Source organism: Melanotaenia boesemani, chromosome 6, assembly GCF_017639745.1.
Source record: "Melanotaenia boesemani isolate fMelBoe1 chromosome 6, fMelBoe1.pri, whole genome shotgun sequence".
Lineage (NCBI taxonomy): Eukaryota > Metazoa > Chordata > Actinopteri > Atheriniformes > Melanotaeniidae > Melanotaenia > Melanotaenia boesemani.
The window spans coordinates 33,063,481-33,084,115 of NC_055687.1; the positions used below are offsets into that span (position 1 = coordinate 33,063,481).

Here is a 20,635-nt window from a genome sequence, read left to right on the forward strand (position 1 = left end):
AACAAATCAAACTGTTTTAGTGTGATCGAAGTTATCAACTTTTTGTAAAATCCATAATGGCGTTATCCATCTGGCATCCCGTTGTGTGTTTATGTGGCTTTTTGTGAGCCTACCTGCAGCTCCACTCTCCTGACTGTAGCTGAGGGAGGACGAACGCACGGTTCTCAAGCGGAGGCTCTGGGCTCTCTGCTGACGTGCTGCATCACAGGTCTGGTTGGGATGCCACAGCTGCTTACAGTGGTAACAGAACTCAGTACCACAGCCCTCTCTGCCACACGTGATCTTTGGACAGCTGGCACACCCAAAGGCTATTACTGCATATCTGGTAGAGGAAAAACAAAATGGTGTCATCTCTGAATGAGAGAGTGCATATCGTACACATGGTCACAAGATCTTTCAGATCTCTAAATAATGAGTAAATAACCAAAGATATAAGGCAAATAATGGGTAAATTAAAGAATGCAGGACAAATTAACCAACAATCAAAACAAGTTAGCTAAAATTTGAGAAAAGGTAAAGAGAACTGTGGTAATGTTTTACACAGATGAAGTACGGCCAATGCTAGCATGTACCAGTACAGACGTCTGGTTCCAATCCATGGGTGTCAGCTGGGAGATCATGCCTCTTATTAATTAATACTAACTGACACGAGAGAAAAATATTTTAAACCCAATTTTAATCATCCACCTACTCTTAAAATTTATATTTGTTACTGAGGTTGCTTGTTACTGTTGTGATGCACTGACCTGAATCTCAGATACAGACACAAGAAAGAAATGGAGGCATCTCCATGTGCACAGCAAACGCTATGTTTGCTTTGCTGGACTTTGTTATGAAGCCTCTAATCTGTAGACACTCACTAGATGTTTCTTTAGTTTTAAAGAGGAAAAAAGAAATCTTAGTCTGGACAGGATATTTTTATTTTGTGTAACCAGTGTTACAGAGAATGTAGGGCAGAGTCTGTTTGGTTTACCAAACTGCAGCGTCTCCTATAACAACATATATTTATATGACCTCGCACAAGGCAGTGATAACAGAAATCAAGTGATGCATGACATTCCCACCTCAGACAGTCAGTACTGACGATGTGACGATGTTTAAGTCAGGAATGTAAACTATTAAGATTAGAGTCAATACCCCGGGGTTGCATGACGTAGGTATGAGTAACAGAAGATTCCCAGCCCCCCTGTGACGGATATAAGGATTAAGATTCAATCACAGAGCCCACAGGGCCTGGGAGACTTCCTCCGCTAGGGATCCATTTAAACAACCAAAACATCATCTAACAGGCAAACACACAGAGAGGAACTGCAGAGACATGTTCGTCTCCATCTACAGCAGCATTAAAGACTGCAGAGATGAGGAGGAAGAGGTTTGGAAGTTATCTTAATGAACAGAGTGGAACATCTGTGAAACTTTCTATTGTGTACAGTGAGAGTAAAAGTCTGGACAACCCTACCTAGTTAATATAAATGATACACAGATTACCCTAATCTGTAAACCACATTTGAAGTTGCTGAGACCAACACTGCTCACTTCCATCAGTCAATTAACAATGATGGACAACTATGTAGACAAATGTGTTTCACCCAGCTGTTTTTATATGGATTAATGGAGATGAATATGATCATCATGCAGGACTGTCTCGATTATTTAAACACTAATTATACAATCGTGTAAAAATAGCTTTAACACAAAGTCCCACAGCTGTGAAAATTTTCGTAAGGCTGAAGTCCCCCGCAGCTCATCAACACCTCATCAACTACCTGTTCTCATGTAAATTAGCGTTTAATTTAGCGACGCTAACGTAACACGTCACTGTCGCAGACGTTACGTCCCCTAACTCATGTGCAAATGCTAAATGAAACAGTTCCCCTGGGGAAGGGAAGTTCATAGAACTAAATTTGAGGCAGACAGTTCTTAGAACTTCTCTGTCCGAATGCCCCTGATGCTTTCCTCCGCACCCACCCCTCAGGTCTAACTTCCAGCTTAGTTCTCTGTTGTAGGTCTAGAGCGCACTAAAGGAAATTACATTTGTTATAAAACATAATCATGTACGCCATCTGTGTTTTTAGACCATGGACGGCGGGATGATTTCACACAGCAGCTGATTCATTGTGAGGTGGGGGGAGCCGTGCAGCTGCAGCAGGAGTAGAGACCTGACCTGCTCTGGCTGGGACTTATAAATACTTGTTTTAGCTCCATAGTAAATAGCGTAGATTGCCATGACAGTATAAATATTCTTCCTGTAACAAACCATCTGATTCTTTTATATTTTAAGGCTGAGGAGGATGTATGTTCCTGCTTAGCTGATGCAAAGAGGAAGACTGTTGCACAGACTGGTGGGATTTGTAGTTCCGGGTTAATAAAAGACCATGATCCCCACAACAACCTAATATTCAGTTAGAGTTATGTCCCGACTTGGTTACATGTGTTTATACACATGAAAACATGATAAATTCCCTGGTTTGTGTGTTTCACCTTTTGGCAGTAGGCAGAGAAGACGATAGAAGCGAATAAAGGAGAAAACTGAGAGTTGGTTGGAAAATGAGTGGGGGAGCAAATCACAACCTTTTGTAATTCCCAAGTAAAACAGACTGTTAGGAAGAACAGGCAACCATTTGAATGAGCATGAAATGTTTTTAACAAGTCATTTGCTCATTATACTCATAGTTGTATATATATATATTGTTCAGTGCAGTACCTCTGACCGCACAGTGACTTCTTACATAACACATGTGTTTACAGTGGATGTTTACATTTATTTTGGCAGTGGACAGAGAACTAAGTAGATCTAATGTATACAAAATGAAGATTTAGCACAATGATATGCATCAATACAGATTTTAACTCATTTCTTTGAGGTGCAGAGTCACAAGTTTGTGTGGAGTACTGCCTGCTCTTTGGGTCTGAAAACTTGCCTGAGTTCCTGAATTGAAAAACAACAGGTCAGTAAGTGAGGTGATTAAGTGTGGAAGAGGGAGGGGGGGCTGCAGGAGAAACTGAAAATCCTGGGACTTCTAGTGTTAAGCAAGAAAAAGAAGGGAAAAATCTAAAGCAAGCAGCTAATTCTGGGTTTGTAAAAACTCAATAAAACATGTCATGTTTCTGAAAAATTCTTACCCTGAAATCGCATCTTCTACTTTTCTGGCCAAGTCATTTATGGGGCATTTAAAAAAAGATTAAAAACCCAGTTGACCAACTTTTATTGGATACTGCGGCTGAAGAATAAAGCACCAACAGTACTTCTAGAGAGTCTGAAGGGATGTTTTCTTTCTCTCTGTTTTTATAGCCACATAACCTCAAACAATTCCTGGAAGAAAAGGAAACGTCTGAGGGACAGAGAGCGAAAGAGAGCGAGCGAGAAACACAAAGAAAGCAAAGGTAAAGAGGAAACTGAGTTTTTAACTGGCAAGGAAAATTCTGTTAGGTATGAAAATGTCCCCGTATGAAGGTCAGCAAATATTTTCCTGGAAGCAACTTTTAGAACTGGATTAGGTCTGCTGAGGTCAAAATGACCAAATATGGCATCCATGCTTTGATAAAAATAGATCAAATTATCATCCATAAATGTAGTCTGGACTCATTACATTTTAGAGTTATAACCACCCTGGACTTAAAAAAAACAACAAAAAAAACAAAACATTTGAACACACCTGTGACAAAAGACTGAGCCTGATGGTACAGAAAGGAGTACCAGTATGAGCATAATAGTAATAAATTGGATCTTATGTATTGGATCTTATGCACTTCTAATATGTAATATATTTGAAAACCCCTCAAACTTCTGTCGCTTTCAAACCATGCGGTCTTTGTTGAACATGGCGGTGCCCATGGTCTTAATGTTAGCTGCTGATGTGGAAGCTAATAAACCTAAAAAATATACTACACGTGAACATTTAATTTCATTCCTCCTCGCTCTCCCACTGCTGCATGCCATCGTGTCTTTTATCTTGTGCTCATGCTGTGACTTTTTATCTGTGCAAAGCTTCCATCCCTTTAACGTAAGACGCTAAATAGATGGAAACATTGCAGTATTTTGCACATGCACAGATGTAAAAAAAAATAAGAAAACGCAAACAAAACAAAGTGTTAATCTAATTTCTCATTAGGGCTGGGCGATATATCAGATATACTCGATATATCCTGAGACGTTTTACGTAGGATAGGTAATATGGCTATATCGCGTACATCGAGTATAAACCATCACAGCAGCACTTTAAGTCATATCACTTCATGCGGCACGGTTCTCTCAGTCATAGCAGATGGACAGCTCACCCTCCGCCCATACAGAAAACTCCTGGGCACATGTGTGTTCTTGTTTCAGGAGACAGGAAAGAAGCATGGAGACGAGCAGTATGCAGGTAGCTAGCAAGCTTGCTCATGTGCACGCAGCATGTAGACATGAAACAACGTAATTACATGTCAACATGAGATTAATCCAGGCTGTTTAGTTATAATAAAAGGACAAAATATAAATCTGTTCCAGAGGATATGGGACCTTACGTTACTTCTGTTGTAATAAAGGCAGTTTTTTAAGGCCATCACAAGTTTAGTGATGCTGTAAATACAAATACGTGTTTAGGGAGAGGAAGTAAAAAAGTAAAAAGGAGTGACTCATGTCTTGCCAGAACTGCACCCCAAACACGAGATCTTGCCTTTTCGTGTGTGTGTATTAATTTCTTACCCACAGTCTGGCGCGGGGCACCAGCGGCAGTCAGGGTCAGCAACCAGCCACCTCCTCAGCATGAACTCCTCATATTTCTCCATGAGCACACGATCCCCCAGGATCATGCAGATATCGTGCGGGTTGAAGCGCTCCGAGCACTCTGGGCAGCTAATGTTGACACGTGACTCTGAGATCTCAATACGAAGATACTGGCGCAGGCAATCGATGCAGGAGCGGTGGTGACAGGTCATGATGTCAGGGAAGCTCTCCCTGGAGTGACGCAGAAGGCACAGTGGGCACTCCAGTAGCTCTGACCCCACTCCAGCCCCTGCCTTGGAGGAGGAGGAGGTAGAGGAAGAAGGCCCTGAGGCAGAAGAGGTGGAGGCAGCAGCGACAGAGGCAGCTCCGGTCCCAGCCACAGAGAAGAAGCTAGAGTTCTTGTCATTACACATCTCAGAGTGGATGCTCTCGATGCTGGCGATACCATCCACTCCTGTTAGCCCTCCGGGTCCTGGATGCTGGAGTTCTCGGGACCTTTGACGCCCTGATTTGGACTCCCGTCCCCGTCTTCTGAAAAGAGAGGCCAGGGAGAGGCGTCTTTTCTTGGGGGCCTTCTTCACAGAGGGCAGGGAGATGGATGAGGCGGTGGACTGCAGGTCCCGGTCAGAACCCATCACTCCACCGCTCCCATGACCCAGCTGCTGGTGCTTCTTCAAGCTCATCTCTCCGGAGGGAGGTGAGGGGTGTGCCACTGGGGAGCCAGGGTTGGGAAGCCGGTCTCTCACATGTGCAGATAGGTCTGGGAGTTGGATGGGGCTTGGAGAGGGGGTCAGGTGGTGGATGAAGGAGGGGGCAGGGGAAGGGGGGCTGGGGTAGGGGGACAGGGCTCCAGAGGGCCCGTCTGTATTTAAGACATGATGGCTTCTCCTGATCAACCTCGCCGTCACATCTAATAGACGGATTTTGGCGAAGGGGTGGGGGTCACCTGCCGTGAAAACGATGCAACAGAACCTAGAGAGGGCAAGAAGGAGAAATAAAAATATTAAATGTGGAATTTAAATTATAATTCAGTCAATTTTATATTTAGAAACACAAAATATTCTCATATAGTTTACAAAACATCAAGTGCAATTAGTAAAACTACACTTTTTCTTTCAAACTGCTTCTTTAACATCAAATCACTGAAGATGCATGTCTGAGTTGAGGAAGTTATTCCCTCCAAACAACCAGATCCTTTGGTTACAGAAAAAAAAAGCAGTTTTAAACAGCAGCTACTCTGCTAAAAGACAACTGAAAGCCAAAACTAGCTAGATGTTTGTGTGTGTGTTGCTAAATTCTCTACTCAGGTTGTAATATTCAAACCCATTTTTTAAAAAGTAGTTTCCAGAAAGAAGCCTCTCAAGTCCATGTAGAGGTTCTGTAGCCTTTTCCATCTATTTTTCTCCCAGAATTAATATGTAGTATTTAATTATTGCTTAAAGAACAGGGGGGGTTTAGTTGGAATGAGGCTTTTTAGTTACTTTGTTCCTATATTATGTTTGCATCAAACAATATAAGTAAATAAAACCTAAAGACCTACAAGGATGTGATTTTAGACATTTATAATGCTGGAAAATTAATTAATATTCATGTTAACAGTAAAACCAGGATTGTTTCTGACAATAATCTTACACAAGAAAGTCGATAAATGTGACATCCCTAATCACTGCCAGAAACTCCAGTTTCTGTTTTATGAGTCATTATGAGTGAAGTTTTAGCCAACTTTAATACAAAAATGCTTCAGCACTTCAATGTTCTTTTGGGTTGACATTTTGCTCAGTCAGTATCGCAGCTGGCAAAGTGCAGCTTTGCTTTGCTAATCACGACGTCAGTCTGAGGAGAGGACGGACGGTTGACAACCTTGGACATTATTGATGCAAAGAGACAGTGTCCAGATCTGTCTGTAAAATCAACAGTGACGAGGCCGTCCTCTGCTGATAAAGAGACAGGAGGAAGTGGGAGATGAATCAGCAAACAGGCCATTTTAAGCCACTTATCACCATTTCAGGCGTTCTGGTAGTTTAAAAAGTGAATCATATTAAGCTGGACAGAAATGTAACATGAATACCAGTCTAATACTATTTATTTTTTTTCTTAAGAGAGATTTCTATACAGTAAGGGTAGCCAACATTTAATTTATAAAGCTGTTGAAAAAGACCGTCTTTTGTTATCTATTCAGGTTGTAATAAACCATCAACATTTATATGATATCACATCGCTATGCAAGGTTAAAGTATCACTGAGATTAAATAAAGCCAATGCTTAGTGTTGTGTTCAAGGATTGTTTAGAGGGTTTGTTAACTAATACATAGATCACAACTTTATGATAAACTTCTGAACATTTACCTACCAAGATGTCTCAGTTTAAAGTTTCATGAGAACATGGGGCTTTTTGACTGAATGTTGACATAACTTTGAAGCCAGATAAGGTTATTTCACAATATCCTGTGCGACAGCAATTACTTCTCAGTATTCACAAGCACGCATTTATGTCAAGTCACTTAGTTTTCTGAGTCGATCTACCCACTAGAGAATTTTTCAGTTTAGACTGTGTGCACAAAGCGAGTCTGAAGGAGAATAAACTACGAGTGTGTTTAAACCACAGCAATGAACAGCCGCCTTATGCTGCTGGTGTCTCAGGCAAACAAAATAGCACTTGAACGCACCTCAAAGACTTCAAACTGCTGGTCATGATGTTTGTGCAAGAAGACATAACTGATCAATGATTTGGGTGGAAAGTTGTGGGGGGGCGGGGGTATGCTTGAGGAAAAAAACCTGGTACAGCATGTAGATTTACAAAAAAATAGATATGGGTTTTTTAAAAAAAATTATTTGAATCGATCTGAATGGATTCAAATTTAATTAATGCAATATCGATTCATAAAACTTGAGGATCAATCTTTTCTCTGTGTTTCTTTTCCCGGTGACTACAGTGACCATATTCTCATGTGACTTGCCGATGTTTAGCGACAACTCAGCATATACACCCAACGGAAAGGTTGCCTGTGTCACTTCCTCTCGACAGATGAAGCCATATTTGGATTTTTAGAATAGCACTCATACAAACTTTGTTTCGGATGATAGAAATTTTAATGGCAAGGCTAGAAAACTATCAGAAACTTCATAAATAAGGTTGGTGTTTACAGCTGTGATAAGGCGCCCAGACCGTGGGCTCTGCCATGTGTAACAAACATCAAATCCTTTGAAAATAACAGGAAGTGATGTCACCACGAATGCATGAACTCCAAAATAAATCTGATAATGGACTGGTAAATATTGTATTTCAGAAGTACATGTAGACACAGATTAGTACAGTAATCTGATTACTCCAAGATACCTGATTTTGATGGTCACGTAAACAGGCTTAGTGTTTTCTAAAAACTAGTTATATGAAAATATCTTTAATATTCTTTATCTTTAATATCCAACACAAATTGTTGTTACATAGATATCTGTAAATGAATCAATATTAAAGAACAGAAAAGGTGGAACTAAAAATAGTGCAGCAGCATCCGAACCGTGTGTCCTGTGCATGTAACAGACATCCAACCCATAACCTCTGCATTAAAAGTGGCTTGTGGATAGGGCTGCACGATTATGACCAAAATAATAATCACGATTATTCAATGTGTTTGGAAAAACATGTATTTTTATTGCACCAATTACAAACTATGTTGCAACAATTTTTAGTGAAAAATTAAACATTAAATTAGAATAGATGCAAAAAATACATTTACCATTATTTTGGAGAAGTTCATGTAAATTATAGGAATACAAAAGAGTCGTTCGGGAGCTAAAAGAGCCGGCTCTCTGAAAAGAGCCAAACATCCCATCACTAGTATACATAGTTGTAATGGATGCTACCATGCAGAAGGATGTCTTGAGAAAGGCAAAAATTGATGAAAAGACAACCTAAAAATGTTTAGAACAGCAAAAAAACAACAAATTCTTCAGTCAATATTTTCTTTGTTTTCTAAGTTTATTTTTATAAAGTGTAATTTGTTTTTTTTTTTTTTTTTTAAATTAGGAGTCTGCAACATGTCACAACACTTAACTTTTTAAATATTTTTGTCCACACTCTTCATTAATACTTACGGTAAGCCAGTGTGGGATCAGCCAGCAGCAGCTATGTACGTTTAATTTTCAGCCTGCTCATGAAACAGTGGTGATCATTAGGGATGTTATGCTCGAGCGGTCTGCTCGATCACGTGTCGAGCATGTGACACGGAAGTGTTGTGAGCATTGTCTCTGAGCATTGATTCAGCATGCCAAAAGTCACGTGATAGACCAAACGAGGCCTCGTTACGTCATCAGCGCGTATCGAGCAGCAAGCGGGATCTTTGAAGGGACCGGGCTTGTCAATCTCTCAGATTCCAAACGCTGAGGAGATCGCGGGTTTTTGAGAGGAGATTCTGTAGCGATTGTGCGACATTACATTTTGAAAACAAATTTAGGAAAAGCATCACATCAGCATGAGCTGCTAAATGTGATATTGAATCACATTTAGCTTTTAGAGATTTGGGGAAACAAACGTCTGCGCGAGACGCCTTTGCCAGAGTAACTGCTGAAGGAGCTCGGAGTATGAGAGAAGGACGGAGCAGGCGGTGCCTTCAACATCACAGGTAAGCTTAATTCCCCTTTCTTTATATAGATGTTTTTTAAATAGCCTTGCAAAGAGCAGACTTTAAAGTTAATCATAAACTTCAACCAGAAGCATCAGAGGAAATGTCTCAGTCTGCAGCTGCAGAGGAAAACTACAACCTGCAGGACCTTAGACACCAAGCTGGTTTCTGATCACCATCAGCAGAGAATTTAATGATTTTAAACTTGGTTAATTACAATTTTGTTCTTGTGTTTCTTTCAGGTGCAACCTCTCCAAAGCTGGGGAGGTAGTGTGCCAGAAGAGGAGCAGACTGAAGCCTGACAGAAAATACGTTTTTAAATAAAAATCTATGACACATCACAAAGTTACCAAAGTTTTTTTTTTTTTCATAATACATTTCAAGATTCAAGATTTCAAGATTACTTTGCCGTCCAACCTGAATGCCATAAAACATTATAAAATAAAAATAAACAATTTGAAAAAAAAAAACTAGATAGACGATAAATAAAACTGAGTAAATAATCTATGTACATAAATGTGCAGTGTGCTACCAACTGTTGTGCCACATTTAACAACGATCAGCTATGCAAAAGAAAACAACTCATGAGGTAGACGAAAACACGCATTTGCAATATCTATTATAAATAATAAGACACATAAAACAGTAAACAATTTTATTACAACTGTATAAAATAACTAAAACAGTCACTACTCTCGTTGCTCAAACACTCCTTCCCTCATGCCTTCCCTCTGAGTAACTACTATCATTACAGATTGTTTACTTAAGTTACACCACAATTCTGTTACCTAAACAAATGTTACCTAATACCCCTCCTTGTTATTTATATGAACAACAGAAAATAAATATTCACTCGGATGGTAGATTACGTATCGTTTATTGAACACATATTCAAAGTTGAGATAGACAGATGTGAGGTGTCAACGCTGTCCTTCTGATACATCAGACTCCCACAGCCAGCAGATGGAGCTCTTTGGTTTGGTCAAATGATTCAGAACACTAAGCCATTTTCAAGCATTTGGTTCAAAGTTGGCTCGATGATTCATGAGGCCTCGCTTTCACCATCCCTAGTGATCATCTCCTGCTCTGAATGCAGCTGCTGCGTGAGGAACAAGCCTCTACTGAGTGCTTTTGGGCGGGGGAGGGGTCTGTGCTGCTCCCACTCGCTATTTCACGTCAGTCTCCCAAAGTCTCCATTAAAACCAGAAAAAGTAGCAAGATTTCTTGGTAGTCGCTTTTGAGAAAAAAAAAAATATCTAAATACAGCGACCAAGTTGCTAAGTTGGCAACATGCTAGCTGTGGACTGTAAACGGTGTGCTCCCTTGTTATTTAGGCAGCTTAATGAAGCCTTGGCCTTGTGTTTGCCCCCTGGTGGTTGGCAGACTACGGGTTGAGAACGTGTGTGATCACAGATGCATGCAGCAGAGCACGCATTTCGAATGTAAATATCGTTGACGTACAGGTTCATTTAATTGTGGCCACCAAAATCGTGATCACGATCAAAAGCCGATTAATTGTGCAGCCCTACTTGTGGAAGTATTTTGGCTTCTATGGGGGGAGCTTCGTTTTCTCAGAATGTCTGGTTCGTTTGGCAGGGGTGTGTGAATGCAAACTCTGGTCCACCATGTTATGTATGTTTGGCTTGCTTCAGGTGAACCAAACATAGGAAGTGGACTACAATGCAGGAAATTGTGGGTAAACACAACATACGCGTGTAGGACGCTAGGTGACTCTGGCCGGGACAAATATCTTGTGGTCTCATGTGGAGGAACATGGTAAAGTTCTAATAGAAATATGGTCAACCCAAGACTGAGGATCTGATGCAGCTCCATGTTTTACTCTGATGTGGTGGAAACAGAATAGATAAACTAGTTTTCTTCTTCACTGTTTGTCACAACGAATGTGAGAAACCATTAGGGCTGCAACTAATGACTATTCTGATGGTCGATTAGTCACTGACTATTAAAACGACTAGTCGAACAATTATGTATCTCATGATTATTATAAATGGATCTTATTTCACTTTCAGCTTTGAAATCTTGCATGAAGTTGTTATGTAAGTCCGCCGTGCCTCCTCTTTAAATGTTCGAGCATTGCAGACGTACTTCTGTGGTACACAAGGTCCGCTTTAAAAATCTCACATGTATTTAATTTATTTTGTAAGTTTAACATGAACTTATCCCAGACTTTTGACTTCTCTGCCGCTGTTTTGCTCCCTAGTCCGCCACCATAGTTTTCCCCTGGCGGACTTTATTGCGCATGTGCAACTCTCTGCAGAGATTAAAAAAAAGAAGATGATGTCTCACTCTGTATTTTTTTTTTTTTTTGACAATAGTCGATGCCTAAATTCATTGTCGACTATTTTTATTATCGACTAATCATTGCAGCCCTAGAAACCATGTTACACATTTCCACTCAAGGTGGGAGTTTTTTTTAATGTAAAGCACCTTGAATTGTTTGTACATGAAATTTGCAATAGAAATGTGACCAGCCATGGTAAAACCAGCAACAAGTTGGTCAAGCAGAGAAAACAATGAAAACCTTGTTTTATCTGAATAATGTGATAAGCACTATTCAAGTGCTTTTGTTACATCTTTCAGCCAAATGGCAGCACATACAAGTGTAACCACGTTGGTACTTACGCAGTTTTTCAGACTGCAGGAGATGGCAAAAGAGTTAATCATGTTACAGCACATTTTAGGAAAACTTGTTAAAAGAACAAGGACGCTTCTGAAACCCCAAAAACCCTGATATACTTGAATTACAACAATAAGTAAGCAATGTTTTTAATAACCCGTTACATGTCTATATTCTGTCTATATTCATGAATAAATGTCTTGCTTGTGGCTTGACAAAATGCAGATTAACGCCTCTGCAGTTCTTCTTTTTCAGTTCAAAAAGTGGTTAAGATAATAACATTATTATTACAATAATTTGTCTTTCTGTGGACCATCTGAAATATCCTCAGTGAGGGTTCCTAGACTTCCTTTTGACAACCATTTAGGGAGTGTGTTATATGCTAAGTAAAGCAAATATGGACAGTTTGTGTTACTGCCCCACATCTGGCTCCCCAGGTAGGTGTTAATCCTTGAAAACTTTAAGGCCTGATTTCTCAAAAACTAGTTTGGGGGGTGCCAACATTCAAATGGCCACAACTTCAAATATTTTCAGATTTCCATGTGTCAGACACTGCTGGACACTTTAAGTGTATACTGTAACTAACTCAAAATGACCCTCGGGAGACCTGTTCCTGGTTTTTCCATGGCTGGACACAAATAAACTTGCCTTGCATAATGTCATCGCACAGAGGATAAAGATCCATCAATAATTGTTTTGTAGTCATATCACAGCCATTGGGATCATAATAAAATCATGATGTGCCTAATGATGTCCACTCTTATTTAGTAAATTACAGTAAAAAAAAAAAGTTTTAGGTGAATAAAAAGGAAAAAAAAAAAACAACTACAAACTAACTACTAACTTTTGTTGAAACTTTTCACTAAAACTACTGCAGAAATTTTGCCTGTCGGGTTGCAACAATCACTAAAAAGTCATGAAAATTCTGAGGGGACTGTTTAACTGTACTACTAATTTTCTTTGTGACATATGCAGTAATTTGATATTGTTTATCAACCAACACGTCTTTCTATTGGTGAGGCTCTCCCAAGAAACAGTGAACAAAAAAATTATTTGCCACTTAAAATAAATTTAAAAAGATGCTTTGTTTGGAGAGAAATTAAACAACTGTGCTCTGTATGTGAGGAAGTCAATATGAAACAATCACCTGATTTAAAAGTTTTATCAAACAAAATCAAATCAATAAATCTGACCATCTAGTAGCCAACTGTATCCCCTCTGACTCTGCATCTGTGTTGTTTCTGGGAGTGGTGGTAAATGAGGTGGAGGAAGAATGTTATTCTAGTAGTGTGTTGTTACTGAGGTTCAGCTTACTCTCTGGGTGTCCATCCCTGAATGCACGTGTGTGTTTATCTGTGTCTCTGGTTACACTTTGGCAATAAACCACATGGTGGGTACACATACACACTGTGCAGTGACACAAACCCACTCTCACACAAGCAAGAAACTTGCAGAGCCTGCTACTTCACATGCATGCATACTTTGTGTGTGTTGAAACTGCAGTAAAACAGAACCTCCACAAATCTGTCGATCTACACCACCCTACCAGAAGATCAAAAGCAGCACTCAGCACTGAGCACAGCAGCTCTGCAGCTGCAACCAAACCACTCAGTACCAGTACCACTCTCCTCATTTTCTCCAACACAAGCTGCCTATTCTTTCCACAATCTCCCTCTTTTTCTCTCCTTACTCATAAAAAAAAATGTCCCAAACAGCAATCCCCTCCCTGTCCCACAGCTCAGACTCCCTTTGCTTTGAGCCAAGACTGAAAACAGGAAGCCCTAATGTGGTGTGGTGGCCTTTGTATCTCCCTTCATGTATGCAAGTAAGAATGGGAATTATAAATTATGTCTCTCATGAACATACATGTGACATTCATCTTCCCTCTCTTAGCATTGTGTAAGACATGTAAACAAACATCTTGTACCATTACATCATTTTAAATGTTCCTTGACCATTTAAATTAGTTTATAGCATCAGAGAGACATTGTAAGACATTGGAAAAGTTGTTTTCCCTTTATGGTAACTACAGCACAGTAGTACTGCTACTACAAGAGTACAGTGAGTGGCCGACTTGCTTCCAGGCTAAAACTGTTCCTATAACAGGGAAAAAGCAATTGTGGGGCAGGTGCATTATCCTGACCTTTTCAACTATAAACAAAGCTACCGCTGCATCTAAATCTGCCAAGGAGTGACTGCCGGGCTTATCACTGCTGAGCAGATCCACGAGTGTGTGCATGTGTGTGTGATCAAACGACTGATGATGCAGGTATACTAAACCAGCTGTGTCAAGGCCTGCTAGATTTCACTAACAGAAACTTATGTCAGCTCCTTGGCTCCAGTCAGCAGTAAAAGCTTTGCTCATTTTTTCTTTAGTGTGCCAGTTTAATAACACAAATACAGTCCAAATCTTCTTTAATTGGGTGAGAGACATTGGACACACAGAGAGAGAGCAGAGTTGGACAGAGATGATAGTACAGGAAAATAAAAGAATGGATGTTTAAAAAAAAAAAAAAAGAAGAGAGAGAGAGAGAAAAAAAAGGTGGACAAGTAGAGTTTATAGGGAATGAGGTAAATGGCCATTAACTGCTAAAGGAGCATGTGAAGAATATTGCTTTGTAATTTGGCATCTGGCATGTAACTACAGTAAATTTCCCCATATTATAATGATGTCTAATGAAAAAGCAGAGGTAGAAGTTAGCTAAGAAAAAAAACAGTAGAAACAAAAATTACTATGAAAAGAAAAAAAAACTATTTCAGAAAATTCAACCCTCCGAAGGTTAAAGTTTGTATCACTAATATAACCAGGATAGTACACGGGCTCGGTTCGATTTGGTGGGGAATGCAGACAAATGTCGCATCTTCCTTTGGTTTGGTTTGCTTTTACACTTTTACACTACTCAAGAAAAAAAGGCACGGACAAACTGCTCACTGTTATTCTCTAAATGACCACTGATCAAGAAGAAAAAAAAATCAACAGGAAAAAGAAAGTCCAAATCAACAATCGGGCAGGACCAGAAATGGCGTGTTTATGCAGCCTTGGAGTTTCTCTTTTTACTTTGGTGGTAAAGAAGCAATACTCAACTTTGGCAGATTTTATCAGTGAGGAGCCCCCTACCCACGGCTAATCCAGTATCTGTCTTGCACCCTGTCGCTTCTCTGAACTCTCTCCAACTAGTAAAAGTCAGTCTGATGTTAACTCTTTCTAACTTTTCCTAGATTCCCCCAATAATGTCCTCTTGCCTTTCCTTTCTTTGATGAATCCAGCATGGTGGTGCACATTCAAAATGGCCAGTGTGTTGATATCCAGTATCTGGTGTGTGATGCAGCATCTGGAAGTAAAAGTTGTGAAGTGCAGTATTTTACCCTCAGGACGCTGCTGAGCAACAATAGCTCCTGGAATGTACATAATAAATGTCATTCTGCCAAAAAAAACGAGTCAGAAACAGATTTTTAAGGTCTGTGTTAAAACCATATACAGTTTTCACAAAAATCTGTCCAGTATGAGGGGCAGGATAGGCAGCAAGGTATCCAAAAGGTTGCGTTCTATGTCACTTCCTCTCTTTGTTTTACTGGATGGTCCATTTTCTTCCACACACTGTTAATAAACCACACACTTTCAAGTTAACCAAGACTGAGCATTATCCTTGGATAGGTGGGGACTCCCCCCGTTCACTTGAGGGACTTCAATGTTCAAGTGGGCACTGAGTCCGAGTGGGCTGTGTTCCATGCCTCTATTGTTGAGGCAGCCAACTGGAACTGTGGCCGAAAGGTTGTCGGTGCCTGACGCGACAGAAATTCCAGACCTCGCTTGTGGTCATCATCAGCATTGAGCAGAAAAGCTGAAGGAGGAGTCCTATCAGGCCTTTTTGGCCCGTGGGACTCCGGAGGCAGATGATTGGTTCCACTAAGCCTGCAGATACCTAACAGCGATCACTGAGGCGAAAAGTTGGGCATGGGAAAAGTTTGGAGAGGCCATGGATGACTTCTGGATGGCTTCAAGGAGATTGTGGTCCACCATTCGACAACTCAGTGCTTCATCAACATTGTGTACAGTGTGGATGGGGGTCTGCTGACCTAAACTTGGGACGTCGTTGGTCGGTGGAAGGAATACCTTTAAGATCTCCTCAATTCCACTAATAATTCTTCCGATGAGGAAGCAAAATCCAGGGATCCTGTCATGGGCTCTCCTATCTCTGAGGCTGAGGTCGTTGAGGTGGTTAAAAAGCTCCTCAGTAGCAAGACCACAGGGTTGGATGAGGTCCGGCCAGAGTTTCTTAAGGCTCTGGATGCTGTAGGGCTGTCTTGGTTGACACGCTTCTGCAGCATCGCATGGACATCAGGGACAGTTGTCCTGGACTGGCAGACTGGGGTGGTGGTCCCCCTCTTCAAAGAGTGCTCCAACTACAGGGGGATCACACTCCTCAGCCTCCCCGTTATGGTCTTTTTAGGGGTCCTGGCATCAGTGTTTTGGTGAAGTCTAGATTATCATCAATGACCAGTCCAATGTATTTATTGTGCTCCATGATAATGTGTTTTTTTTTGTTATGTAATCTATTTTGATGTGTGTAAAAGCTTGTTTTATTTTTAATATGCATGAATTGCATTTTTGATGTAAAGCACTTTGTGTTGCCTTTAGCATGAAAAGAGCTATATAAATAAAGTTTGATTTGATGATGAAGATGCAATATTTATTCCATTTTTTTTTTCCACAAACACTATACATTGATGATTGGAGAGTCTGGCTAGTGGGTAAAATCTACTCCAACACAACCTAAACGTTTTCAATAGATTTAAGATTTGTGTGACAACCAATCAATATGTGAAAATTAAGTCTCATGCTCACTGACACATTTTTCATTATTATTTTTTTTTACATTTGTGACTAATGAATACAAACACTGTCACCTTGTAATGTGTCTAAGCCATTGTTGGAAAAAGCTGGTCATTAAATATAATAACTGGTCAGCTGATGTTATGCTTTGGGCAAATAATGGAACTAAGCCCAGACTTGAGCAACCCCAGATAATTTGTGTAACTGTACATGTGTAAGCAAGCAGATTAATCACACAGCTAGCCAGAGATTGACCGATGCTGTGGCTTTTCAGCTCAAAAAAATTAGGTTCTTGGTAATGGTGGGAAATTATTCCAAAAACCTGCAGCAGAATAAAGGGAATGTGTCTCTGGTGAAAACCTCTGGGTGTAAACTCCAGGTGTGTGCAGGTACAAAACCCATCAGACTGTGGAAGCTGATAAAAATCAGTAAGAGCTGATGATTTCCTTGGAAAGTGAATTCATGAGGCTTTCCAGATCCAGAACTGACCTCAGCTGACCTTCTACAGCCTGGGAGAGAGTAGCTCTTACAAAATACATGCTGAGAACCAAAGTACACTCAACTTCTAAATGCAACCCAGATTTCAAGCTGAGTTCCTTTATTAACTTACAAGAATGTGAATAACTTTCATAGTCAGCTATTATTATGTGCAATGGATTTATATATTGCCTAATTCCACTGATTATCTTAGACAAAGACATGAATATTTTTGTGTTTTTGGTTATAGGCTGTAGAATAAGATAAAGAGAAACTTCAATTATTTTTTCCCATGTTTGATATTTATGGCTTCAAACAAAAAATTTATATAAACATGTCCATTCATAGGGAGGCTGATATAATTTTGATTGTGCTGCCTTATTTCTGTTGCCAGGTGAGAGACTTATCATATTTTAAGTGATAAAGTACATAGATTTAAAAATAATGAGACGTGATTAAAATAAATGGGAACTTTTAGAAAACGGAACTGATAAGGGAAATCCTAGTGCCATTAACAATCAATAAATGAGCCTTTTTAAAGTTCCTATTGCATAATTTCCTTTTAAAGCTGGCATGCTGGTTATAAATAATCCTGTTCAGACCAGTTTTTAAAGAGAAGAAAATACAAGGGAAAATCTTCCAGTTTCCACATCTCGTCTTGGGAAGCAGCCCAGCACCGTTTTCTGGTCTAAAGCTGAGTTTTCACAGGAAGAAACCACTCTGGGGACTAGGAACCATGAGAGGGTACAAATGCTCTTAAACTGAGACAATTACAGTTAACTGAAATCTTTTTACCTGATCTTTTTTAGCTTTTACTAAAGCACAGATTTATGGAAGCAGTTTGGACTAAGCTGTGACAGACAGGCAGGATTCTCTGTGCTAATCTCTGCACCACTTTGAAGCAGAGGACAGCTTCAGAAAATGAAAAAGTTAGAAGCAAGAAGTTCACACTGGCCAGGCACTGTGATGTAATTGCATGTTGATGGTTCATGAACCCAACTCTGAACCAATCTGTACATTCAGACCAAATAAAAAAAGTTGGTTAGAAGAACAAGTCTGTTCTCAACAGGCATGAAAAAATAGTGGCCATCTTTTGCTAACAATTTCATCATCCACATTTATCCAAATCTCAAATTGATGTATTACCCATGTTTCAATAAATAAAAAAGCCAAAGCCAGACCAAGGCTGGCTGTCAGGAAAACACCTGAAATTTAGCGTTAACTAATTAATAAACTAAATTCTGTGATTCGTCGTGTTGACATTCTACCATCTTACAAAATTCATTTGGTCATTTGCATATATGGTTAAGTTTTTAAAACGTAGGTTATAATGGAGCCTGACAGCTTAACTATCAAGTTTCATGCCCATATTTTAGGCTGGTTTGTTTACTTAAAGTAAACAACAAAAAAAAACAGCAAAGTCCTCCAACTTTGGTTCTGGTTAAACTAGTGTAAATGCGGGCCAGTCTGCCAGAAAGCACAGATGTTCTGAGACTCCAGAACCATGCAGGATCCGCATCCAGAACCAGAACCAGAACCAGACCAATGTCTGAAAGCACTATGGCTGAACTCTAAAGCGCAATCAACTATTTATTAAATTTCCAGCACTCATGGAAAGCACTGAGAAAGGTCTTATCCAGCAGCATTGAATGTTGTAATGTGATATTAGAAAGAGAAGAAGTAACATAAGATGTAGCTGTAGATGAAACAAAGATGCAGCTAGGGACAAGGCAAAAAAACGGCAGAGAAATGAGTGACAACAGCTATGATGAGCTCTGTAATGAAGCAAGCACTCAGACAAATGTTAACAGTGACACTCAGCTGAGCCAGTCAGTATCCCTCCTATTGCATTCCTGTTGTACTTGTCCCCTTTGTGATGTTGCCTCTGTGCACATTCCTGAGCTTCTATGAAGCTGGGAACAGTCAATCCATAGGAAAGGCTTACACTGCACCATGAACAGACATACAACAACCTCTTGGCAGGCAAGCCGAGCCACTATTGACTGATGTGGGATGAAAGTCAAAAACACAAGCTCTCCCTTTTAACCACAGCGTGGAGCAAACTGAAAAACGGCACTATGGTTAGTGGCTGTATTTAAACACTGTTTTAACCTTTGTAGAAGCGTCTTCAGTGACGTGATTGGCTCTCTTAGTCAGTTCTGAAACATATTCCTGTGAAATACACAATTAAAGATGGTATAAATCAGTGATTCCCAACCCTGGTTCTCAAGCCACACTATCCTCCAGGTCTTAGATGTCTCCCTGCTATGACACACCTGATTCAAATTCATGGCTCATTAGCAGACTTGTACAGAACTTGTCAGAGACTCGTTTAATGTGAATCAGGTGTGTTGCAGCAGGGAGACATGTAAGACCTGCAGGATAGTGTGCCTTGAGGACCAGGGTTGAGAATCACTGGTATAAATCAACAACCAGAGCAGTGTGAACAGAAAAGGCATTGTTGAACGTACAAAGAGAGGCAAAGCAGGCCGACAGGGTAAAGAAAAGGGAAAAGTTTCCAACGCTAACAAAGCCAGCACAGTGTCCAGTTGTTCCCCCTCCTCTCAGACTTCCTCTGGTGGGGGGTAGTGGGGGAAGTGATGAAGTAAGCATCATGGCATTTCTGCTCAGCTGAGACAGTTAAGAGCTCAGGAACAGGGTGTAAAATAGAACGAAATTAACTGGTAAGCTGGAAGAATGCGATAAATTTCCCCTGGTAGCTTCATAAAAAGGAGATGGAATTATTATAGCCAAACGTAATACACCATCAGCATCATCCCTCAAAACATTGCTATCAGTGGTAGTTCTAGGTAGTAGTTCTAGGTAGACCCCTGTAATTATAACTTTCATTAGCATCTTCATTTCCCTTAAACAGCTGGGTGGCACAATTATCAAATTACTACAGTTTTCTTAAATGTAATTGCTGAAAAATGATGGAATCACCACTTTTAAGGATTCATTCAGCTATTTTTCCTCCATCAACCAGGTTCCAACTTTCTAATATATGAGTGTCCAGATGGACTTACATGATGGAGGCTTGTTATAAACTTCTTGTTTGGCTTTTTCCTCTATAAATTTGAACTCAAACTGAAACCCAGACTGTTTACTGGCAAAATCACTGAAATGAGACATATTTGCTGAAGAAAGGGCTCTTTGCTCTGTGGTGCAATGTAGTTTCATACTGAAAAACAGCTTCCAACATTACTAGACTTTCAACTGAACAAATACGAAGAACTTTCCATACACACCAGTAATGACTGTCGGTTCTTTACCTGCATCCAACCCCTTATCAATGATGGTCCCAATTTCTTTCAGCAATTTTTCCAGCAGTGATCTATATACACTTCACTGGACCT

At 40.1% G+C, this 20,635-nt stretch overlaps 1 protein-coding gene across 1 annotated transcript in view; it reads right to left on the reverse strand.

Annotated features, from left to right (window-relative positions):
- LOC121641466 (E3 ubiquitin-protein ligase RNF19A-like) overlaps window positions 1-20,635 on the reverse strand; it is a 34,108-nt gene that overhangs the window by 7,638 nt on the left and 5,835 nt on the right. Inside the window, exons 2-3 of the mRNA XM_041987603.1 lie at window positions 4,688-5,680; window positions 114-322 (exon numbers count right to left, since the gene is read on the reverse strand). Coding sequence (XP_041843537.1) covers window positions 114-322; window positions 4,688-5,391 — 913 coding nt within the window. The 5' untranslated portion in view covers window positions 5,392-5,680. The remainder of the gene's footprint in view (window positions 1-113; window positions 323-4,687; window positions 5,681-20,635) is intronic.